Consider the following 23,852-nt stretch of genomic DNA (forward strand, 5'->3'; position numbering starts at 1 on the left):
ACTAGTTTGAAATGAGCAACATCTGTGTCTGGTCCCAGTTTGGCCTCCATCGGGCTGGTATACTCCAACATATTTATTTTTAACAATATAGCCTGTGTGCTGCTATTTCCTACAGAGTGAGCCACCACAAAAGAATCCATAATGGGCAGTACATGTTTTTTTAAGATTAAAGCCTATGGGTAACACATATGCCTTGTGCCACACACACACACACACACACACATAATTTATATATATATATATATATATATATATATATATATATATATATATCGGAGAATACTCTTGTCATATACGTCTGACAGATGTGATGTGGGCAGAGCCTAACTGATCTGGGGGGCTTATTCTGATATCTGTAAGGAATTTGTTTCCCAACTTTAGGATGATTGGCAACTAACTCATATGGAATTTATTTTTACTTTTCTCCCCATCAGAAGTGCATGCTAACAGCTTTAATGTAAATGGACAGCACTTCTAACTATGGAGTCCAGAAGACTGGAGGCTGGGATGTCAAACAAGTTCTTGTTGGTGTGATGGCCTGGAGTTCAAATACTTTTGGTCACAATAGTGTAGATTTGATAATACTTGTGTTTTTTCCAATCTTACTAACTACTGTATATAAAACTTTTAGGGATGTAGCAAGCAGACGAAAGCTTCCTTAATATTTTGTAACCTATAAAGATACATTCCCATGCAGCAGTGATGGTGCATGAAAAAGTTGCACCATTATTATAACACATCCTGTTTTTTTGCTAAGTTTTTGTGACATTACAATGTTTCATAAAAGAAAAAAATTATGGTACCATATGTAAAAACTAAAATCATGCGTTTTAGGCTCCATTAATATGTTTAGCCCTTCCATTGGCGGTTATACATCCTTATCAGTCAGAGTATACCTCTAATGGAAAGTCGACACATACGCCCCAGTATAGGCATAGAGTGACATACATTGACCATTATCTCCCATTGTAAAAAATATACATACTGCGTGGTATACTTTTTTTGTACCTCCTTACATAGCAATGTAAGGAGATGTGAACAGAGCCTTACATGTAGCATCCTTTGCTAGGCTTCTCGCCATAGAGGTCAATGATAAAAATAAAAAACAAAATGCCGCAAAGGGTAGTAATGGGGTCTGTGTCTTAACAAGGACATAGCGGACCCTCAAAACAGGCCTGTGTGAATAGGCTTTCATAAAAGTACCATATACAAATGAAAGATGATACAATGCCTATAGGGTGCCACCTGTTAGGCAGCATTCCTGCAAGTTAGTGTCTGACCTGTTAACAGGCCTATTAACATGATTGGGAATATAAACCAGTCTTCTCTAGAAGGAAAAGATAACCAAATACAGACAGGCAGTTTCAGAGGTTTTCCCCATCAGCATTCAGTAGGTTGCTGGGTGGGTGAGAGTCTATGATGTAGGTCAGGAGCAGAGCTGTGTTGTCAGAGTCCCATTTTGCTGGAATCTGTGAAAATGTATCAACTCTGGCTACAGATTATATAGGACTTGCAGGAATGCTACCTTCTAATAGGTGGCATAGTACAGGTATTGTACCATCTCCCATTTGCATACTAAATTTCCCAGAGGAGCAAAAATAGAGAAGATGTATTTAAAAATCAAAACAAGAACTCAATTACAGTATTGATTTACAAATATTCCATTTTGAAATGGAAGTAAGTTGAAAAGACTTTTAGATGCGTATTAGTATGCCAATCATACGGTATATCTTTTGGTACTGGTGTATCTTGTCTCCACTGGAACTGTGGGTGGAGATATGGGTTAGGCTGGGTCACTGACCGGGAACCGACCCCATCTGTGGATTGGCTGCCATGCTCTTGCCTCTGACAGGGTACCGCCCCCAGCAATGGATTGCCTGCAGTGCTTTAGTAGCTGCTGGAGCAAGTCCTGGAACACCTAGGAAGGAAGGCCCAAGCAGGCAGGCTGTGGAGGACAAGGACGGCGACATCACGGACCGGACAGCAGCAGACCAGGGTCAACAGCAGCAAGACAGGTGGCGTAGTACTAGGAGGACAATGGCTCCTGCACTATGATGAGCTGACTCCCAGCCATGTCAGTTTTCAGCCCTAGCCCGCACCTGCTGGCCAGTGTCTTGTGCAACTGTCCGATCCTGTCCCCCCAATCAGCTGGCCCTGCTGTCATCACTGTCCAAGGCAGCGCAGGCAAAGTGACACCACTGGAAGAGTCATCTCTGCCCTCTGTGGTGCAGTGTGCCGGAGCATGGAGCCACTTCTCCCGACTCCGCTGTCACTCTGCTCCCCGGCGGCCTGGATGGATCTGTAGGAGCCAATCGACAGCTAGGGGCGTGACCTGGGCATTACCTCCAGTTAAGGCCGGTCAACCCCTAGCTTCCAGTGGAGACAGTTGCACCAGTACCATATCTTATTTCAATCCAACCAGATAATTTCTCATTTTGAACCCAGACCTAAAAAAAAAAAAAAAAAAAAAAAAGATTAAATCTAATTGGCCACTGTTATGCATGAAGGCCTATGGTGTGTATGCGCTTGCCAATGGGGAATTGCACATTATTTTGTCCAAGTATGGCCAGCCATAAAGTGAGCAACCAGGGTTTATAGAAAAACGTTTTAGATGAAATGTCAGGAAATACCTTGTCATTAACACCAGCAAATTCTATAATCTGTTTGGCTATGGCAGCAAATGCTGGATTAAATTCCACAGTAAAAAGACGTGCTCCAGGCTTTAAAAGTCTTGAAATGCGGACAGCTGAGTAACCACAATAGGTGCCCAATTCCAGGAGAACATTTGGATCAGTCTCTTTCACAACATTATCCAGGATCAAGCCTGTAATAGAAAACCTCAGTGTGAGCAGCATAACCAAAAAAGTAAAGAGAAAGATGGTGCACAGATGGGGTTAAAGGAAAAGTAAGAGTGTAAAGGCAAATGGGGTTTCTTAACTTAGATAGGGGCCACTATCTGTAAAAACATATGTGCAGTGTGTCATTGCAAGTCCTATACATAGATGCTGTAAGGCACATCCAGAGCATAAGGCCAGTTTCACACAGGCGTTTGTAAAAACGCTGTGTTTTATAGGGTTTGGAAACCTGTTTGACAGCGTCTTTAAAGGGGTTGTCTCGCGAAAGCAAGTGGGGGTTAAGTACTTCTGTATGGCCATATTAATGCACTTTGTAATATACATCGTGCATGAAATATGAGCCATACAGAAGTTATTCACTTACCTGTTCCGTTGCTGGCGTCCCCGTCTCCATGGCTCCGTCTAATTTCCCGATTAGACGCGCTTGCGCAGAAGGGTCTTCTCCCATCTCTTCGGCCCGAGCGGCATTCTGGCCCCGCCCCCTTCTAAGCGTCATCGCGTAGCTCCGCCCTCACACGTGCCGATTCCAGCCTCCTGATTGGCTGGAATCGGCACACGTGACGGGGGCGGAGCTACGCGATGCCACATAGAAGGGGGCGGAGCCAGAATGCCGCTCGTGCCAGGCCGAACAGATGGCAGAAGACCCTTCTGCGCAAGCGGGTCTGATCGGGAGATTAGACGCTGAAATTAGACGGAGCCATAAAGACGGGGACGCCAGCGCAGGGAAGGTAAGTGAATAACTTCTGTATGGCTCATATTTAATGCACGATGTATATTACAAAGTGCATTAATATGGCCATACAGAAGTGCTGAACCCCACTTGCTTTTGTGAGACAACCCCTTTAATGCACCCCATGATTGCAATAGGTGATGTGCTTCGTTAAAAAAGGCAGCAACGCACTAAATAGAACAGACAGCGTTCGTTTAGCATAGCATTAGAAACCCCGCGTTAAAACGCCCGTCTTGAGAAGCCCTACTGAAATCAATGGAGGCTCAGTGGAAACATAACCTATATGTTACATAAACCTCATTCAGTACACTAAAGTTACTATTAGCCACATATTTGCTTATCTGTTACAAAAATTGTGCTGCACAGTGATATTGTACATAGCATTTTACTACTGTGTGTTACGTTCTTACATTGGACTGGGAGGATGCTTTAGTAGGTTCTGCTGTGTTAGGTATGTGATAGAACCTTTGTGTTTGGACAATATATGTACAGCTATGACTTCATTGTAGTCTAGTATTTATTTTTTTTACAAACAATGAATGCACTTTGGTCATCTCTTCCTATAATCTTACCCTTCTGGTCTCCTACATTCATGGCCCATTCCTTTTGGGAACAGTATGTGTCAATACTGTCAATAACACTCTGTGGGTCCCCACGTACGGCATTATCCAGCACGTACTGTAAAACTCGCTGTTCCTTGGTCTGGTTCATGAAGAAACTTTTGATGGCTTCTACTGTTATGTGAAAGACAATTTTAGCAATAGTTCGTCGTGGACCGTCGACAACGATGTACAAAGCAAGAAGATGCTCAGATCTATCATCTGTATAGAAAAGACAGTGAATTAGTAAACAAGGGTCAATGTCATCAAAACAATCCCATGCTATATGCCTATGATACATTAGTATTACATAAACAGCAATTCAGCAGAATTGCTGTCCCTCCAGCTGTACCTGTACCCATACCTAAGCAGTGCTAATTTACATATATGATCTAGCCCCTTGGAGCAAGCTTTCTAAAAATGACTCATTTCCTGGACAACATGTAAATCTGCTTGCAGCCCCTTAGGCTGCTTTCACACGGCCATGAAAATCATGCAAGATTTGTGCGTTGTGAGAAGCAAATATAGCATTCTTTTGAATGGGGTCATACACATGAGCGATTTTTGTTTTTCTTTCCCCACATCATATGAAGATATTGTGGCATGTCCTATCTTTAGGTATTCCATTGGAATGCCTCACATCACCCTTTGTCTTCAATGGCGCCGGCACACCATCACACGGCTTACGAGGTGCATGAATGGAAAACACTCTGTGATCCTCTGCCATGACTAGAAGCATCTCTACTTCCCCGATGTGAAGCCAGCTGGTTTTAAACATAAAAACCCCTTGCATCCGTGGGGACATCGCACGTTGGGGAGCGTGATGTTGGGCAGAGTTTCACGGCCTGATATCAGACTGACCTGTGTGAAAATAAGGCTGTCCAGATTTGCAAGAAATCTGGAATGGACACCTGCCTCCGGATTCCACAGCAAATACTGCCCAAAACATACTATGGAAAAGCATTTTTTCCTGTCCACAAGTGGAGAAAAAAAAATCAATTGCAATTTTCCTCTTGCAGAGGCAAAAAAAAATTTTTTAATTGCAGCACACTCTATTGTAGTGCGGATTTCGCATGCACGAGCTCCATTGAACTTAATGGAAGCCGTCCGACCTGCGGCCCTTACGCAATGACATTGGGGAAAGTTTACAGGCACCCACTTCATCGCCTTGTGATGGTGCAGGGAAAGCAGGGATTTAAAAAAACAAAACAAAAAAAATAAACTGTACTGTGCATGTCCGACAGCTCGCAGTGTGGACCATCTGCAGTACAGAAAGGAGAAAGAAGTGACAGGTATGCCGTGATGCCAGCCAGGCACAGGGTCTGATTCTGCTGCGGGCTTCTGCATCTGAAGGATCTGTTCATGTTTTTTGCAACATTTTTTGCACATAAAATACAGCATGCACTATTAAAACCGCATGTGGATTCAAACAATACATGCATTTTTTTTTTAAACTTCATGCAGGCTTCTGATGCGTTGTGTGTAAAGTGTGCAATCGTCTACAGTATATACCCAGGTTATACCAGCTGTACATATCTTCTATATATTTGTCAATGTCTGAGCATCACGCACAAACGGTACGACCAATAGACATGACATTTTGCACACAATATAAGTTGACCCAGTGAGGGTTATAGGCTAAAAAAATAAAACATTCATAAGTGTTGTTGTCTTGGCAACCTTATTTGCATATTTTTGCCTTTTCCTGAATTTTAATGCAGCAACACCCAAATTTGCTTTTACCAATGGATTCTACGTACTCTATTTGGTATTCCTGGTTATTTCCAACAAGCAATTCCCACTGAAGAGCCGTATTAAGTGTTGTAATATCCTGAAACACAAATTTCCATGTTCTCTGACAGAAATTCATGGAGCTACCGAGGATTGAAAACTGTTGCCCATGGCAACCAATCACAGCCCAGCTTTCATTTTACCTCAGCACCAGGAGGATTAAAAGCAGTTGCCCATAGCAACCAATTGCAGCACAGCTTTTATTTTACCTCAGCAGTATAATATATAGCAACCAATCACGATGCAGCTTTCATTTTACCTCAGCAGAATAACAAGTTAAAGCTAGGCTATGATTGCTTGCCATTGTCAACAAAAAAAAAAATTGCACAATTTTACTTAAATTGGACCAGAACTAGGGATTTGTATATGACACAAACAGATTTTGTGTTTTAGATATAAGTACCTTTTAGTTTACCTCTGCACGGAGGATTCAAAGCTGTTGCTTACAGCAACCAATCACAGCACAGCTTTTATTTTACCTCAGCAGTATAATATATAACAACCAATGACGGCGCAGCTTTCATTTTACCTCAGCAGAATAACAAATAAAAGCTGAGCTATGATTGGTTGCCATTGGTAACAAAACATGCAAAATTTCACTCAAATCTGACTAGAACTAGGGATTTGACACAACACAGATTGTGTTTTAGATATAAGTAACTTTTTATCTCAGCACTGTGGATTAAAATCTGTTGCCCATAGCAACCAATCACAGCACAGCTTTTATTTTACCTCAGTAGTATAATATATGGTTAATACACTCCCATAACAGCAATCAGCATAGGTGTACTTCCACGTACATTCTCATATCCTCTTTTCTTACTTAAAATGTCACGTTTTGTATTACACGCGTTCTGTATCGGGTACCCGGGCTATCTATTTGTTGCACAATCTGTTCGTTCGTGTTGTATACAAATCCACAGTTCTGGTCGGATTTGAATAAAATTTTGCAGGATTGTCCTTCAGCACAAGGCGATGAATACTGGCGTAATTAAAAAAAACTCACTGGCTTCCCCTGTAATTATTGCCAACAGCAACCAATCACAGTTCAGTTTTCGTTTCTTATACTTAAAAGCTATGCTGCGATTGGTTGCTATAGGCAACAGCTTTTTATTTTGGACAACTTTCATAAGAGTGCGTTGCTCGGCTCATTGTCGTAGCTCACTTTGTATATTCCAGGACTGCTAGTCAAAAAAAAAAACCGCCATGCAACGCACCGGTATATTTTCTAGTCTTCTACATATTTGTCAATGTCTGTTTGCTCGAGCATCACGCACAAACTGTATGACCGAGTGACCTGAAACTTTGCACACAATATAATCTCGAGCTTGAGAAGGTTATAGGCTTTAAAAAAAAAAAAACAAAAAAAAAAAAAAACACACTACTGAAATTTTGTTGTCTTGGCAACCTTATTTGCGTTTTTTGCCTTTGCTTGAATTTAAATGCAGCAACCCCCAAATTTGCTTTTACCAATGGATTCTATGTACTTGATTTAGTATTCCTGGTTATTTCCAACAAGTAATTCCCACTAGAAGGCCTCATGTCCACGGGGAAAATCGGGCCCGCTACGGATTCTACATGTAGAATCTGCAGCGGGTCCCTCCTGCCCCGCGGACATGAGCGCTGAAAAGGAGAATAAATGACAATAAACTCACCTCCCATCCGCTCCGTTTCTTCTCTTCGCGGCGTCATCTTCTCTCGTCACGGCCGGATCTTCATTCTTCGGCTCGGCGGATGTGCACGATGACGTCGGTGACGTGCCCCGCGCATGCGCCGGGCCGAAGCAAAATGATCCGGCCGCGGCTGAGAGAGGATGGCGCGGCGCCGAAGAGAAGAACCGGAGCGGGTAAGTAAAATGTGATTTTTGTCTCCCGCGGATCCGGACGGCTTCCATAGGCTTCAATAGAAGCCCGCGGGAGCCGTCCCCGCGGGAGACCTGCATGAAAATGGAGCATGGTCCAGAGTTTTTCATGCTCCATTTTTTTTAAATCACTTTTATTGACGATCCGCGGGTATTTATCTACCCGCGGGTGGTCAATGCATCCCTATGGGGTGCGGATCCGCGCGCGGGAGAAGAGTTAAAATCCGCTGCGGATTTTAATTCTTCTTTTCCCCGTGGACATGAGCCCGAAGAGTCAGACTGAGGGTTGAACATTTGTGTTTCAGGACTGCTTTTCAGCTCCAGTCTAACCCTGCTGGAGGCCACCAGTCATTTGCCCATTTTGTCCTTCCTAATTCTGCTTTGGATGTCCATGTGGATTACAGTTTGCAAGAATGATCTGTCCCCAAACAGGAAGACATGGAGCAAACTTATGAACACTGGCCCTCATTTATCAAAACTCTCTAAAAGTAAATCAACAAACAGTAATAAACTGTTGGTGCCCATAGAGAGCAGTCACAGAGCAGCTTTCATTTTACCTCAGCACTAGGAAGATTAAAAGCTGTTGCCTATAGCAAAAAAAATATAACACCACAGCTTTTATTTTACCTCAGCAGTATAATATATAGAAACCAATGACTGCACAACTTTCATTTTACCTCAGCAGGGCAACAAATGAAAGCTGAGCTATGATTGGTTGCTCCTCATTGATGATCTAAAAGTTTCTGCACATGGCTTGCTGTTGAATGAAACAGCAGTAGGGATAAAGCACTGAAAAGCTTTTTTACAAAGAACTAAGAATCTATTTTAAACCTCAGTGAAAGCCGATGCCCCATCTGTAGTAATACTGGCAAGCATACTTATTGCAGTATTTTCAGAAATAAAATACTGCTTTAGTTTCACATAACTATCTTTGCCTCTATTGTGACCTTTTTAAATGAAGGGTTTTTACTGCGAAGTTACTGAAAACCATACTAAGGCTGGATTCACACCAACGTATATCGGCTGTTTTCACGCCGAGCCGATATACGTCGTTCTCATCTGCAAGGGGGAGCGGGGAATGGAAGAGCCAGGAGCAGGAACTGAGCTCCTGCCCCCTCTCTGCCTCCTCTCCGCCCCTTTGAACTATTTGCAATGGTGAGAGGTGGGGCGGGGCTAATTCTCGTTACTTAGCCCCACCCCCGTCCCACCTCCTTTCATTGCAAATAGTGCAGAGGGGCGGAGAGGAGGCAGAGAGGGGGCGGAAGCTCAGTTTCTGCTCCTGGCTCTTCCATCCCCCCCCCCCCCTGCAGATGAGGACGACGTATATCGGCTCGGCGTGAAAACCGAGCCGATATACGTTCGTGTGAATGCAGCCCAACAAATATTGCTGTCTGTCTCACTGTGACACAGCCACCATCCTCTCAGACTACTCTGCATGCTAACAGCATCCTGGCACCAGAGCAGTCTGTTAAATAGATCTGCCCCTCCCCTGCATTAACATGACCCATCCTGAGGGTAGGTAAATAGGCCAATATGATTTCATCAAATTATATACCGACAACCTTGCATTATTTAATGTGGTTATTGTGTTATAGATATGTGCATTTCTGATAGCAAATGTATTTTCAGTGCTGTTGCCACTTTTTGGTTCCCATCCTGAGGGTAGGTCATCAATAGTATTCTCCCTGGAAACCCCCTTTAACTTCAGTTGAAAAAGAAACAAAATTTCACAGCTGCATATAGTTAATCTGAATGACCATCACAAAAAATAAGCAAAAAAAAAAAAAACAAACTGGAAAACTTGTTGGGAAAAAAAATAAAAAAATCAATCACTGGAGCCGAACACAACCATTCCGAACAACGTAGCACCCTGCTTACCAGAAGAGGATTCCAGTTTCTTTTGAGTACCCCTTTATAGATAACCTATGCTATTTGCATAAGCAAGCAAGATGATTTCCAGCCCCATATGTAATCAGTAGAAGATGGTCATCCTTTAGGGTCCATTTAGAGTGGACGAATGTCAGGCAAAGGATGCTCAACACTCATCCCCGCATACACGCTCCTTTGCGATTGCACGGGAGCTAGTATCGCTGGCTCGCTAACAGAGTGGCCAGCAGGGGGGCTGCAGGAGATTTCGCTCCTCGCTCTCCACCCCCCCCCTTCCACTGACTTAACATAGCGGCCATTCAATACCGAACGGCTGCTATTTACCCTTAGCGATAAGCATCCATCGTTTATGCTACATAAACGATGGACGATAAGCAGATCAGTCATGTGTAAATAGTAGCCGTTTAGAACTGAACGGCCGCTATGTTAAGTCAGTGGGGAGAGGCAGGAGATGGCGAGGAATGAAATCTCCTGCATTCTCCCCACTGTGAGCCAGCGATGCTAGTTCCTGTGCATCATTTGCCCGACAGTCTTTCAGTCTAAGGCCTCATGTCAACGGGGAAAATCAGGCCCGCTACGGATTCTCCATGGAGAATCCGTAGCGGGTCCCTCCTGCCCCGAGGACATGAGCGCTGAAAATAAGAATAAACTTACCCGCAGCAGACCGGGCATGTCTTCTCTTCTTCACGGCGGGATCTGCTTTCTTCGGCCGGCGGATGTGCGCGACGTGCTGGGCACATCCGCCGGGCCGAAGAAAGAAGATCCGCTGCGGATTTAAAATCATATTTTGCCCGTGGACATGAGGCCTAAATGGGCTTTTATTCAGTGGTGGCAGAACATACCAACATACAATCTCAGGGCAGGCTCGCATGAGCATAAATTTAATTGCATATGACATATGCGTAACACATGGTGAATGGAGCCTATGAAAGTACATAAATTTTCAATGATCCATTCACTCGTGTAAAATGGACACAACCAAAAAAAAAAACAAAAAAACGGCATGTTCTATTTTACCGCGTGATAGAGCCTCAGGCCTCCTTCCCACGAGCGTGACGGGCTCCGCCGCGTAATATTACGCAGTGAAGCCCGTCACGGCGCCCCCCAGAGCCCCTATACTTACCAGCGGACGATAGCGTGAAGACGCTTCCCCGCCCACCGCCATCGCGTCGTGTGACACGCCCACCGCGTCACGTGACGCGCCGGCCGCGTCAAATGACGCTGCGGCGGTAGGCGGGGAAGCGTTTTTTCACGCTATCTCCCGCTGATTACAGCGGGAGATAGCGTGAACGGATGGCTTCCATTGACTGCAATGGAAGCCGTCAGCGCGTACAGCCCGTCCTCACCCGCAGCAAATAGAGCATGCTGCGGGTGAGGACGGGAGAAATCGCAGTGCGTAATTCCGCGGTGGAATTACGCATCGTGAGCATTGTGCTATTAGGTTCAATAAAACCTAATAGCAGGGGGCCACGCAGCGGATTTTTGCCGCGAATTTACGCGGCGTAAATCCGTTCGTGGGAAGGAGGCCTAAGGGCTCTTGCACACTTGCGTTTTTCTTGCACATCTTTCACGCGATATTGCTGTGTTTTTTTAACGCAAATGTAAATGGGACTTTCTAATGTTAAAAACGCATTGCGACAAAAAAATAAAAAATTTTTAAAAAAGTGTGTGTGTGTATATATATATATATATATATATATACACATACATATACATATACACACATACACACACATACACACACTATCGTTCAAAAGTTTGGGGTCACCCAAACAATTTTGTGTTTTCCATGAAAAGTCACACTTATTCACCACCATGCGTTGTGAAATGAATAGAAAATAGAGTCAAGACATTGACAAGGTTAGAAATAATGATTTGTATTTGAAATAACATTGTTTTTACATCAAACTTTGCTTTCGTCAAAGAATCCTCCTTTTGCAGCAATTACAGCATTGCACACCTTTGACATTCTAGCTGTTAATTTGTTGAGGTAAGCTTGTGAAATTGCACCCCACGCTTCTAGAAGCATCTCCCACAAGTTGGATTGGTTGGATGGGCACTTCTGGCGTACCATACGGTCAAGCTGCTCCCACAACAGCTCAATGGGGTTCAGATCTGGTGACTGCGCTGGCCACTCCATTACCGATAGAATACCAGCTGCCTGCTTCTGCTGTAAATAGTTCTTGCACAATTTGGAGGTGTGTTTAGGGTCATTGTCCTGTTGTAGGATGAAATTGGTTCCAATCAAGCGCTGTCTACTGGGTATGGCATGGCGTTGCAAAATGGAGTGATAGCCTTCCTTATTCAGAATCCCTTTTACCCTGTACAAATCTCCCACATTACCAGCACCAAAGCAACCCCAGACCATCACATTACCTCCACCATGCTTAACAGATGGCGTCAGGCATTCTTCCAGCATCTTTTCATTTGTTCTGCGTCTCACAAACGTTCTTCTTTGTGATCCAAACACCTCAAAGTTGGATTCATCCGTCCACAACACTTTTTTCCAGTCTTCCTCTGTCCAATGTCTGTGTTCTTTTGCCCATCTTAATCTTTTTCTTTTATTGGCCAGTCTCAGATATGGCTTTTTCTTTGCCACTCTGCCCTGAAGCCCAAAATCCCACAGCCGCCTCTTCACTGTAGAGGTTGACACTGGTGTTTTGCGGGTACTAGTTAATGAAGATGCCAGTTGGGTACCTGTGAGGAGTCTGTTTCTCAAACTAGAGACTCTAATGTGCTTATCTTCTTGCTTAGTTGTGCAACGCGGCCTCCCACTTCTTTTTCTACTCTGGTTAGAGCCTGTTTGTGCTGTCCTCTGAAGGGAGTAGTACACACCATTGTAGGAAATCTTCAATTTCTTAGCAATTTCTCGCATGGAATAGCCTTCATTTCTAAGAACAAGAATAGACTGTCGAGTTTCAGATGAAAGTTCTCTTTTTCTGGCCATTTTGAGCGTTTAATTGACCCCACAAATGTGATGCTCCAGAAACTCAATCTGCTCACAGGAAGGTCAGTTTTGTAGCTTCTGTAACGAGCTATACTGTTTTCAGATGTGTGAACATGATTGCACAAGGGTTTTCTAATCATCAATTAGCCTTCTGAGCCAATGAGCAAACACATTGTACCATTAGAACACTGGAGTGATAGTTGCTGGAAATGGGCCTCTATTCGCCTTTGTAGATTTTGCACAAAAAAACAGGCATTTGCAGCTAGAATAGTCATTTACCACATTAGCAATGTATAGAGTGCATTTGTTTAAAGTTAGGACTAGTTTAAAGTTATCTTCATTGAAAAGTACAGTGCTTTTCCTTCAAAAATAAGGACATTTCAATGTGACCCCAAACTTTTGAACGGTAGTGTGTATATATATATATATTATATATATATATATATATATGGCAAAGCACAAACTTGCAATGCGTTTTTAACATTAGAAAGTCCCATTGACAATCGTGTTTAAAAAAACAAAACAAAACACAGCGTTACTGCAGCCTTAAAAAAGAACAAAAAAACACACAAGTGTGTGGGAGCCCTAAATGTTCTCTATGGGCACATAATAAACACTGTGCGGGGTTTATCAGCACTGCTGCTAAGCGGCAGAGCAGGAAATTTAAAGAAAAAGAGGAAAATGCGTATGACAGCAAACGTAAGATACACCGTCATGCGCAGTCCAAAATCTCTGCCATATGCAGCAGTTTATGCATACACTCACGTGAGCCCACCCTAACAAAGTACATCAAAGAGCAAACAAAACAAAAGCTATAGTTATCTCACCACCAGGAAGGTTTTGAAGTACAGGAACACAGCCAGCCAACTCAGACACTGAGCTAGACCTCTGATGAGTGCTGCATATGTGTGTGAGGCTGCAAGCCCTCCCCCATCACTATAATGATTAATCCAAAGTTGGGCGGTGTCTGGGTCAAAAAAGTGTTTAGTCATGAGGACTATTGGATTCTTGGAATAGGGACCCTGAGTCCAGCCGGTCTGAAGTTCAGATCTGATTTGTTGTATTTCTATTAATATCTGAAACTATGTAGTAAAACTACATCCCCTTTCCTCTCTGCTGTTGTCCCCCTTTCTGTGCTCTTTTCAGTTGTTATTCCTTCCTTTGCTTATCTTTTTATATTTTATGTTTATGGTGTTTTTATGCTTATGTATACTTGATCCATCCTGGTTTTTTTTTTTTAATTAACTCTTTATTTTTCCTGTTCTTTTCCCTTAACTTTACTTTTTGTTCATTTATATAATTTTCTTTTTTGATATTTATAGTAATTATAGAGATATTTGTCTATGTTCATCTGCACATGATCCATTCCAGGTTTTCCAGTGACTCGCTCCACAGGTTTAAAGAGGTTGTCAGGTTACCGCACAACATCCCTGCAATAGATCTGACTTCCTTTCAGGGATTCGATTATAATGTTAGTGTAGGAGCTCGCAAGACTACGTGGACCATTGACACAGCTTATGTATTTTGGCCAAATATTAATCAATACTTTTATATTTGTTATTTTTGCAGGGAGTAGTCTCGCTTTAGAGTTGTTAAAAGAGCCCAGGGTTTCAGTATATTGTGCATTGTGTAGTTCACTTATAAGGTGCAGGACAGCCCACCAGATACAATGATGCCCATTAGAGATGAGCGAGCATACTCGCTAAGGACAATTACTCAATCGAGTATTGTCCTTAGCGAGTATCTCCCCGCTCGGGAGAAAAGGTTCGGCTGCCGGCGCGGGTGACAGGTGAGTTGCAGCCATGAGCAGGGGGGAGCGGGGAGGAGAGAGAGATCTCCCCTCCGTTTCTCCCTGCTCTCCCCCGCCGCCGGCAGCCGAATCTTTGCTCCCAAGCGGGCAGGTACTCGCTAAGGGCAATGCTCGATCGAGCAATTGCCTTTGGCGCGTATGCTCGCTCATCTCTAATGCCTATGCTATTTTAATAGGTTGTAAGCCTATAGCGGGAAGGGGTTAAGCAACCCTTTTGCTCCCCCTGCGATTTGCACAGAAGCATCACAACCTTTTATTATTCTTGTGAATATATACATTCAAGCTTGTGTGGTTAGCATAGTCAAATAGCATATAAGACCTTCATTTCTAACTTTATATTAATAAGTCAAATTAACTTGATGTAGTAACCTTGAAAGGAAGAACATAGGCTATTGGGATGCCGGGGTGGTAGAGGGGAATCCTTATCTCCTTGCTTATCCCTTTACGACGGTATTGGAAGGGGTATCCTTTTATTATCTTCGATATAGGAAGCGATTCGGAGGTTAGATATTCATCTTGACTACCAATATAAAGCTGGCTGCACATGGGTGAGCTTGATTCCGCAGCGGAATCCAGCTGTGACCCTGGCCAGTGATACCTGCAAAATCTGTAATGTGGATGAGCGCAGAGGCTCGCAGCCGGTCATGCGCAGTATGGATTTTTTTTTCAATATTTGTATTTCCCATGCTGTCGGTAGGCAATGACGCGGGTATCTGTGGCCCATATGCAATGTCAATTGCGTATAGACTTGCAGGTCGGATGGCCTCCATTGAAATCAATGGAGGCCGTCCACAGCAAAATAGAGCATGCTGCGATTTTTTTTTTTCCTCCGCTCGTGGAATAAACCTTTTTTTATCAGCCAGTGTGAAGGAAAAAGCGGAAGTATGTTTCTTGCGTGTGATTTGCTGCGGATTCTCCGTAATAGGAATCTGGTCATGTGAAGCCGGGCTAATTGAGCCACTTCTTTCAAATTGCATAGAAAGTAGATAGAGTATTCTTTCTTATTGCCACAGCCTTCTGTATGATCAGTTATGATTTCTATAACTTGGTGATAAGAGGGAGGATTAGGAGATCTCAATCCTAATCCTCCCTCTTATCACTAACTTTGACAACCCCTTTAAAGACATACCCCCCCCCCCCCCGAGCCCTTTTAAAGTAATACAGCCTCCCTATGCCCCTTAAAAGGGGTGTTCCGAGACTATTTTTAGAACCAAAGCCTTAAAGGGATTCTGTCACCAGGTTCATGTTGCCCAAAGCACGGCAGCATGAAGCCGGGTTAGGTATGCTCATTACCCCCGTGTTTGTTTTATTATGAAATGCTGCAGCGTTCCAGAATAAACACACTTTGAAGTTGGACTCGAATCTGAGCACCGTATCACGATGCACCGGCCTTTTCTCACCCACATCATTCAGAGTGACAATTCTGTCGATATAGAAAAGAGGAGAAAGCTGTCGGTCTTCATGATATAGGTGGAGAAAGGCCAGTACAGCCCACTGCTGTGGTCGGAGCTCAGTTTTGAGTCAAACTTCATGTTTACTCTGTATGTTTATTATGGAAAGCAGCAGCATTTCAGAATAAAACAAATATGGAGGTAATGAGCATACCCAGAGGCGTAACTTGAAGCTTTTGTGCCCCAATGCAAAATCTATAACAGGGCCCCCAATTATAATGCTTTATTCAGAATATCTGGCTCCCTATATGGAGAGGAGAGGCCTTATTGGCCCCCTAAGGCTCCTGGGCCCGGGTGCAACCGCATCCTCTGCATCCTGTATAGTTACACCCCTGATACCTGTCGGAGAAGGATCAATATTGCTACTCCAAAAGATAGAGAAGAGATGTTGGTACGTAACTCAAGGAAAGTTAGATGTAGTTCCAATAAAGACACTAGACCTATTTTTGTAACGCAATATTCAACTGACTACAAACAAATAAGTATCTAATAAATATTTACCAATTTTACACTCTGATCAGAAACTTATACTTATGCCACTTTAATTCGAACCTCTCATTCTCTCCTCCAAGACATCTCCAGAGCAGCACCAGTCCTCTGGAATGCGCTACCCAAAACTATCCGTGCAATTCCTGACTCTAAAAATGCACCTCTTCAGGGAGGCATACCATATAAATATGGCTGAAAAACTAAATTGCATACATTCAATACACTCCTCGGTGCTGTTGAAAGGAGGCCAGAGGAGGTGTGGTCCGAGGAGACCTTAAAGCAGAGGGGTTTCCTCTTCCATGTGTTAAACCTCAGAGATTCCCATGACTCCACACTACCAGAAATTGGACCGATCTCCAGCCTCGTATCTCTCTGGCAATTTATCCCTGTTTTATTTTTAATACTGTCTGTGTGTGTATGCCTGTATACTCTTATACTCCAGTGTAACACCTTTCTTGTATATCCTCTGTGCGTGTGTGCATGTGTATATATGTGTGTGTGTGTAATATATATATATATATATATATATATATATATATATATATATATATATATATATATATATATATCATCTCTGGTGTACAGCTCACCTGAGAATCAGCTGGTGGTGGTGGCAGCATGTGTGCGAGTGGAATTGTGGAATGCTGGAGTGCGTTACGATGGATTAGGGGGTGATTTGTGCTTTCGGTCTGCATGTGGCAGAACCCCATGAAAGCTGGTTACAAATCCACCTGTAGTCTGGCGAATTCACACTTGCAATCGTGCTAGAGCGATCAGACTTTGCCGTGACAAATTGGACGCAACGGTTAGAGCGATCTCTCTCTCCTCCCCATCCATGACTCTTACCAATAGCCGGCTCTTGCAGAAAATGTTTGTGCAGATAAGCATCCTTCAAGTCTAATGTGGCCATGTGATCTCCTGGCTGGAGGATGCTTACACTGATTTAGTAGTTTCCATTCGGAGCCTCCTCTTCCATATGAATTGGTTTAGAAAACTCAGGTCTATACTCATTCTCCACCCTCTGATGGACTTTTCGATCAGGAAGACAGGAGAACACTTCTTCTAGTGCTCCTTTGGCTATGTACTCTGTGATAGCCCTTTCCAGAGTTTGTTGCCTTTTTGTAGGCAACCGACTGCTGTGCATAAATCTGCTCATAGGAGGGGATGAGAATTCTATGGTGTAACCAACCTGAACTATTCTCAAAACCCAAGGGTCTGGAATTAGTTTCAACCATCTTTGAAGAAAAAGGGTAAGACTACTTCCTACAGGGGCATCTATTGCAGCACAAGGAGTGGCGACTAATTTGGTATCAATACTCTGCCTCTTTCTCTTTGGACTGATCTCTTAATCATCTTATATCACATCTCTGATCTGTGCCACGCTGGCTAATCTTGATTGCTGACTCCTGTCAGGTGATCTGCCCCTTCTAGCTGAGCGCCCACGGCCCCGCAAGGACTGCAGCAAAGATTTACCATTCTTGTTCCCAAGCCCTTCCATCATTTTGGCTAGCTGTAAACCAAACTATTTTCCTAGCACATATGATAGATTACAGAGATGGTACTTGGATCTATTTTCTTCTGACCAGCTATAATGCCCTCCTAGCTGCTGTGGATAGAGCCATACCCTTGACATCCAGCTTTGTTTGCTAAGCAGTTGCATCACAAACTCAACCTTTAAAGCAAACATTTTAAAAGCGCTTAGAATGCCTTCACATGAGAAACCCCATCAATATCCCTATAGACATGAGCCAGGTCCTTCCTAAGGGTGTGTGCTACCTCATTAGATGCTACAACTACTGAACATTGAGCAGATGATGCCTTATAGCTAGCTATGCCTAAGCATGCCATCAGATTCTGTAAGTTGGATCCATCCTCTGCTTGGACTACTGTCTGCCGATACAGCTTTGCAATAGCTATGTCCATTTCGGCGGATGGACTCCATCTAGCTGCTTGTTTCTCCTTAATAGGAAACATTGTTTTGAAACGTCTTGAAAGACAGGCCCTTTTTCCAGATGTTTCCAAAGTGGAGGATGCTTTGAATAAAGCAATGACAGTAGAATGAAGGCCCTCGACCCTTTGAGGTGGATCCGGATGCTTCCCTAGGTCAACATCCTGGTCTATTGACCAGATGGACTGTAATAATTAGTGAATCTTTCCTAGTGGGAAGTTAGTTTTCCTTCCATTTCTTCACCTACTGATGATGATGCTGATGAAAATATGTTATCCAAATGTCTTCTCCGAGAACAATCTAGGTGGTAGTTTTCTTTGGCGACATCTTGGAAGCCTTGAGTATAGTGAAAAGGAATCTTTAAGTTCCTACATGGAATCTTATACAAATGATTTCACCCAGATTACAACAGTCTTTGTTGGTTCATTAACTGGCTCTTGCGGGCGACAACCCCTGCATCGAGCATATGCCTACTCATCCGTGTCAGGTTGCGCTGCTGGGATCTGTTTTACTACTGGGTTCCAGGAGCACACCATCACTGGTTGGGGTTAATTGAGCTGACTGGGTGTGGTATTCTCCAGCAGCCATTCCCCTTTAGTCTGCAGCATATAAAAACCAGCATTTCTCAGTGTTTGATGCTGGTCATTGTACTGTTTGGATATCACTGTCTTGTGCCCACTCAGAGCTGTGTTTGCATGCCTATCTGTTAGTGTCTCTCTGCTTCCCAAAGACGGTTTGGACACCTGTAGTCCTTGTCTGTATCATATGCAGACCCGCTCTTCCCTTCCCCTGTCACGTGCGGCCTCCAAACGTCTTGTGTCTCGTTTATGTGTCAGATGGGTGATATCTGACTCAGTTCCCTATGTCAGCACGGTGGCTAACTGTCTTTCCCCCTTGTATGAGGACACTTTACTCGCTGTTGAGTTTCATCTGTGGGCATGTGAGCTCTGGGTGGAGTCTGTGTTGTATGCACTACCTGTTGTAGTCTGGTGTGAACAGTGACATGTGTTGTATGTCTGTGCACGTGGCCAGACATGTGGTGTGAGCAGTCCTGTTCTATGTGGTATGTGTTGCACTATATGTTGGTGTCAACAGCGACATATGTTAGGGCTGCGCATGGTGCCAGACATGTTTAAGTCCGGTATTGTTCTATGTACAGTGTGTGTGTCTACAGTGTCCTATCCATGTGTGTGTAGTGTCTTGCTAGAGTAAGGACTGCAAGACACAAGAACTTGCAGCTTAAAGGGGTTGTCTCACGGCAAACATCAAAATTTTACATTAGCCCATTCCCCCTGTCACCCCCCTGGCATAAAATAGCATTTTAAAGTGGTTTTTAAACCGCTTGCTACTCACCGATCTGACGAAATATGAAGTTTTAAAAATCTTTTCCCTAAGATGGCCGCCGGTCCTTTCCCAGGGATGCACTGCGGTTTTCTCCCATGGTGCACCGCGGATCTTCTCCCATGGTGCACCATGGGCTCTGTGCGGTCCATTGCCGATTCCAGCCTCCTGATTGGCTGGAATCGGCACACGTGACGACGCGGTGACCAGCTCTCCGGCACGAGCGGCTCCATTCACCAGGCAGAAGCACGGACTGCACAAGCCCGTCTAAAAACGCCAGAAGACATCAGAATTAGACGGATCCATGGCGACGGGGACGCTAGCAACGGAGCAGGTAAGTGAATAACTTCTGTATGGCTCATATTTAATGCACGATGTACATTACAAAGTGCATTATATGGCCATACAGAAGTGTATAACCCCACTTGCTGCCGCGAGACAACACCTTTAAGTTCATTGGCCAATGCACAAAATAATGCCTCGCTTTTTATATTCAGCTTTTCCATCTGCTGTAGAGTGCGAGGTTTGTGTGGTGAGTTTTTGTCAGTTCCGCCTAGTGGTGAGTGTCCCCTCTTCAGGGAGAGCAGGGCCGAGGTTCCAGCGTGGGGCCGCCTTCATAGAGGCGATCTCTCTGCTTTGTTAGGTAGGGCTATGTCATCCTCCCAGCAGTATAGGGCCAGTTGTCCCTAAACCAGTGTCTACGGGTCCTGTTCATGTGGGCTCGGTGCTTGGTTGCCCACACAAACGTAACAATCTGGGAGAGAAGTGATCTCTGCAGTTTAAATATCTTCTTTTTGAGACCGTTTTTCTTCCTGCAGACACTTGCTCTCTTGAGCCTGTGGCTGACATGTTTCTGAAAATTCAAGAAAGTAAACAGAAATTCAGATAAATTTTAAATAATACTAGACAACCAGGGGGGGGGGGGGGGCAGTATCTTATTTGTCCAGTTTATGACCTGGCTATACCAGAGGCGTAAGTTGAAGCTTCTGGGCCCCAATGCAAAATCTGTAACCGGGCCCCCAACTATAACGCTTTATACATAGTACTGGGCTCCTTATATGGAAAAGAGGCATTATGGGCCCCCTAAGACTTCTGGGCCCAGCTGCAATCGCATCCTCTGCATCCCCTATAGCTACGCCACTGTGCTATACTAAGCAAAGTCTGAGCTGCATCCTGCAGAGTCTCTTCTCACCACAACCTGCTCATAGGGAGGAAGAGGAACAGGTCAGGTGGTGGTAAATAGAACCAACCCAGAAGTAACCTCCATAGGTTACACCTTCCAAGTGCTAATATCGCACCTGGTTCATAGGAAAGAATTAACTACCCTATACCCAAATAGTTTCGCGTGGCATTCAAATTCATACCACCCTTCTAAGCAGGATTCCGTTCCTGTAAGAAAAATGCCACAGGTAAAAATTGATACTTTGCTCTTCCAGCTTGCATCATGTACAACCTCTGGATTGGTCTTCAGCCTCTACCAAGATGGTGCCTACTATATCATGGATCGGAAGTTTCTACTGTAGTAGCAGCCTACAGAAAGCAACATCTACCAGACTCTGCTACAGCAGAGCAGTTCCCTGGAATACTGCATAAATTCTGCAGCACAAGCAGCAATAATGAGGAACAGGAGGTTAGGCTCTTGATGCTAGGGAGCACCTAAAATGGTGTCAATCTACAACCATCTGTCCTTCTCCATCGTAGGACATAAAAAAAACCACATGGGGGTGTGGTAGTACTGCCCCTGTATAGGCAAGGTGGAGGCGGGGCCTTTTCATTTATTCTAGGTTTTAATTCAAAAATTCTATCTATCCTGACAGTACTCAAGGGCTGCTGTGGATGTAAGGGAAGTCAGGATTCAGTCTGATTGCCGTTTTCTTTTCCCCCCAAGGAAAGAATAATGCAGAAAACTACACTTTTCAGAGCACCAGAGAGCAATGGAAACGGATGAGATGGTCCCTAACATCAGTGTGAGCATAAAGTACTACACATCTTTCTGGTCTTTGATTGGTTGATGGGGTTTTGCTATACCAGGCAAGTCCTGGGAAACTCTTCCAAATGAAAATGGTGCATAGAAAAAAAGATGAATTCATGGTTTCAAGTAAAGTAAAAAATTGCATCGGCTGTAAGATTCTTCTGCCATTTTATTGTCTGGAACACACAATCCTCAGTGTGCCCAGGAGACATAGATGATGCTGTTGTGTTTGGTTTTTTTTTTGTTTTGTGCAAAAACAGAACTTGAAAATTGCAGTACAATTTTGAACTCGGGGCTGACCTGATGTAAAAAGTGGTGCCATTATCAACTACACAAAAGGCTCACTCCTAAGCCCCAATGAAATGGCAGAGTGATGCCTCTCTAAGGCACCATATTTTCTCTGTCATATGGCATCCAATAGAGCATGCCACAATTTTTCAGGAACTAAAGTCCTTATGACTTCATATGAAATCTACGGCTATAAAGAGGTACAGTATGGCTCCAGAGAATCGGCAACAAAAAAACCCACAATTCGTACTTAGTGTCTCTTCCTTGGGTTGTTATGATGGATTTCTTTTGAGGCATAGACTTTACTAATGATAAATAATCTACATCATGCGTGTTCCAACTTTATTGAAGAGCGGTTGACAGAACAATTTTGCAGGATGGAGCCTTGTCCTGGACCAATTATTTAAATAATAATCTTTATTTATATGGCACCAACATATTCTGCAGCGCTTACAATACAGGGGAAATAAAACAAGACCACTGTTACATGTAGTAATCAATTGCTGAAAACAGTAGGAGTGAGTGGCTCCAACGAGCTTGCATACTATAGGTAATGGGGTGATACAGAAGGCAAAGGGGCTGGAGATGTGCACAGTATGGCCCAATCAGAGGCAGCTCTCAGCTGTCATTCTAAATCCACGGGCTTCCTTGCTGATCCCAAAAGGAGCAAAGGACATCAAAGACCCGTGTAGTATTGGTCTGAAAGGCAGTGGAATGAATATCGATGAGCTCTGCTTGACACTTAACCCATCTGCCTAGATTCATTCAACTTTCCCTAGTCCAGAAAGGTGGCAGATTGACACAGAAAGATGAGTGGCTGTCACACAGCCAATAACAGAGCTCAGCGATTATTCCCAGTGAGATGGACTGCAGCTGTAAATACAGACCGGAGTGGGCGACCAAACACTGGTGCAGTACACAGCGGGAGCAGGGAGAGGTGAGCATCACAATGTTATTTTACTGCATGGGGAAGGGGTTGTCCTGAGATGTTACAACTTGGACAGCCCCTTTAATGTAAACTGCTCAGAGAAGCAGGAGAGCAGTCATAAGACCTGAGGCTAAGGAAGGTATCTTTCTTCACTGTAACTTTCTGTATCTGATACAACTTGCCCTTTTTCGTGCAATGAATCGTACACATGCTCATTCACATGAGTGCACTATGAGCTTCACTGACTGCTCCCTCAGGCTTTAAAAAAATCAGTTTGCTTCAGTGATATGTAAACCCCTAGCATATGAATAATGATGTGTAAAAAGACAACATAAGATTCTGTGTTTGCTATATGCTAGCAATCGTGGCCAGCAGATCACAAAAATTGAACTCAATCGATTTTTTTTTTTGTGATCTGTGGGTTGCGGCAACTTATAAGTTGTAAAGCAACTCGCATAGCTTTGTATTAGAGTAAGGCCCCCTGTCCACGGCTAAGGTGAAATATCGCTAGTGATATGCTGCCGCACGGGAGCAGGAGGGAGAACTGACAAGTCTCCGCGGTGAGCCTATATGATAGATAGGCTCACCACGGAAAAACGCAGCATACCGTGATTTGAATCCCATGAGCGGAGAATGGCTATGATTCTCCCCTCGTGGATGCTGGGCTGCACTTTCTATAGTTATCCTATGGAAAGCGTTCACTGCATTACTCGCGGCCGGTTTATTGCCGCGGATAACGCCATGACAACTTGCCCGTGGACAGGCAGCCTTAGCAGTAGCAAGTAAAAAAAAAAAGAGTGGAGTATCCCTAATAGTAAATGAGTGGTTGTTGGGTATTATGGAGTTTGGAACTATTTCGTAGTGGTGGGAGGTTCTCCAAAGCGTAGCTAGCCCTTGCTGTGGGGCTTCAGGTGCAGCCAACGCAGATGAACAATGCACCCGCAGGGGTGGCCAA

At 43.9% G+C, this 23,852-nt stretch overlaps 1 protein-coding gene across 2 annotated transcripts in view; it reads right to left on the bottom strand.

Moving 5' to 3' along the window:
* LOC136627940 (catechol O-methyltransferase-like) overlaps window positions 1–13,613 on the bottom strand; it is a 30,111-nt gene extending 16,498 nt beyond the window's left edge. Inside the window, exons 1-3 of one of the 2 annotated variants that reach the window (XM_066603473.1) lie at window positions 13,498–13,613; window positions 4,158–4,319; window positions 2,631–2,824 (exon numbers count right to left, since the gene is read on the bottom strand). In XM_066603473.1, the coding sequence (XP_066459570.1) occupies window positions 2,631–2,824; window positions 4,158–4,296 (333 nt within the window). In that variant the 5' untranslated portion in view covers window positions 4,297–4,319; window positions 13,498–13,613. Of the gene's footprint in view, window positions 1–2,630; window positions 2,825–4,157; window positions 4,407–13,497 lie in introns of both variants that reach the window. The other variant, XM_066603472.1, reaches the window with a different exon arrangement.
* Between the last annotated feature and the right edge of the window lie 10,239 nt (window positions 13,614–23,852).

This window comes from Eleutherodactylus coqui, chromosome 5 (genome assembly GCF_035609145.1).
Source record: "Eleutherodactylus coqui strain aEleCoq1 chromosome 5, aEleCoq1.hap1, whole genome shotgun sequence".
Lineage (NCBI taxonomy): Eukaryota > Metazoa > Chordata > Amphibia > Anura > Eleutherodactylidae > Eleutherodactylus > Eleutherodactylus coqui.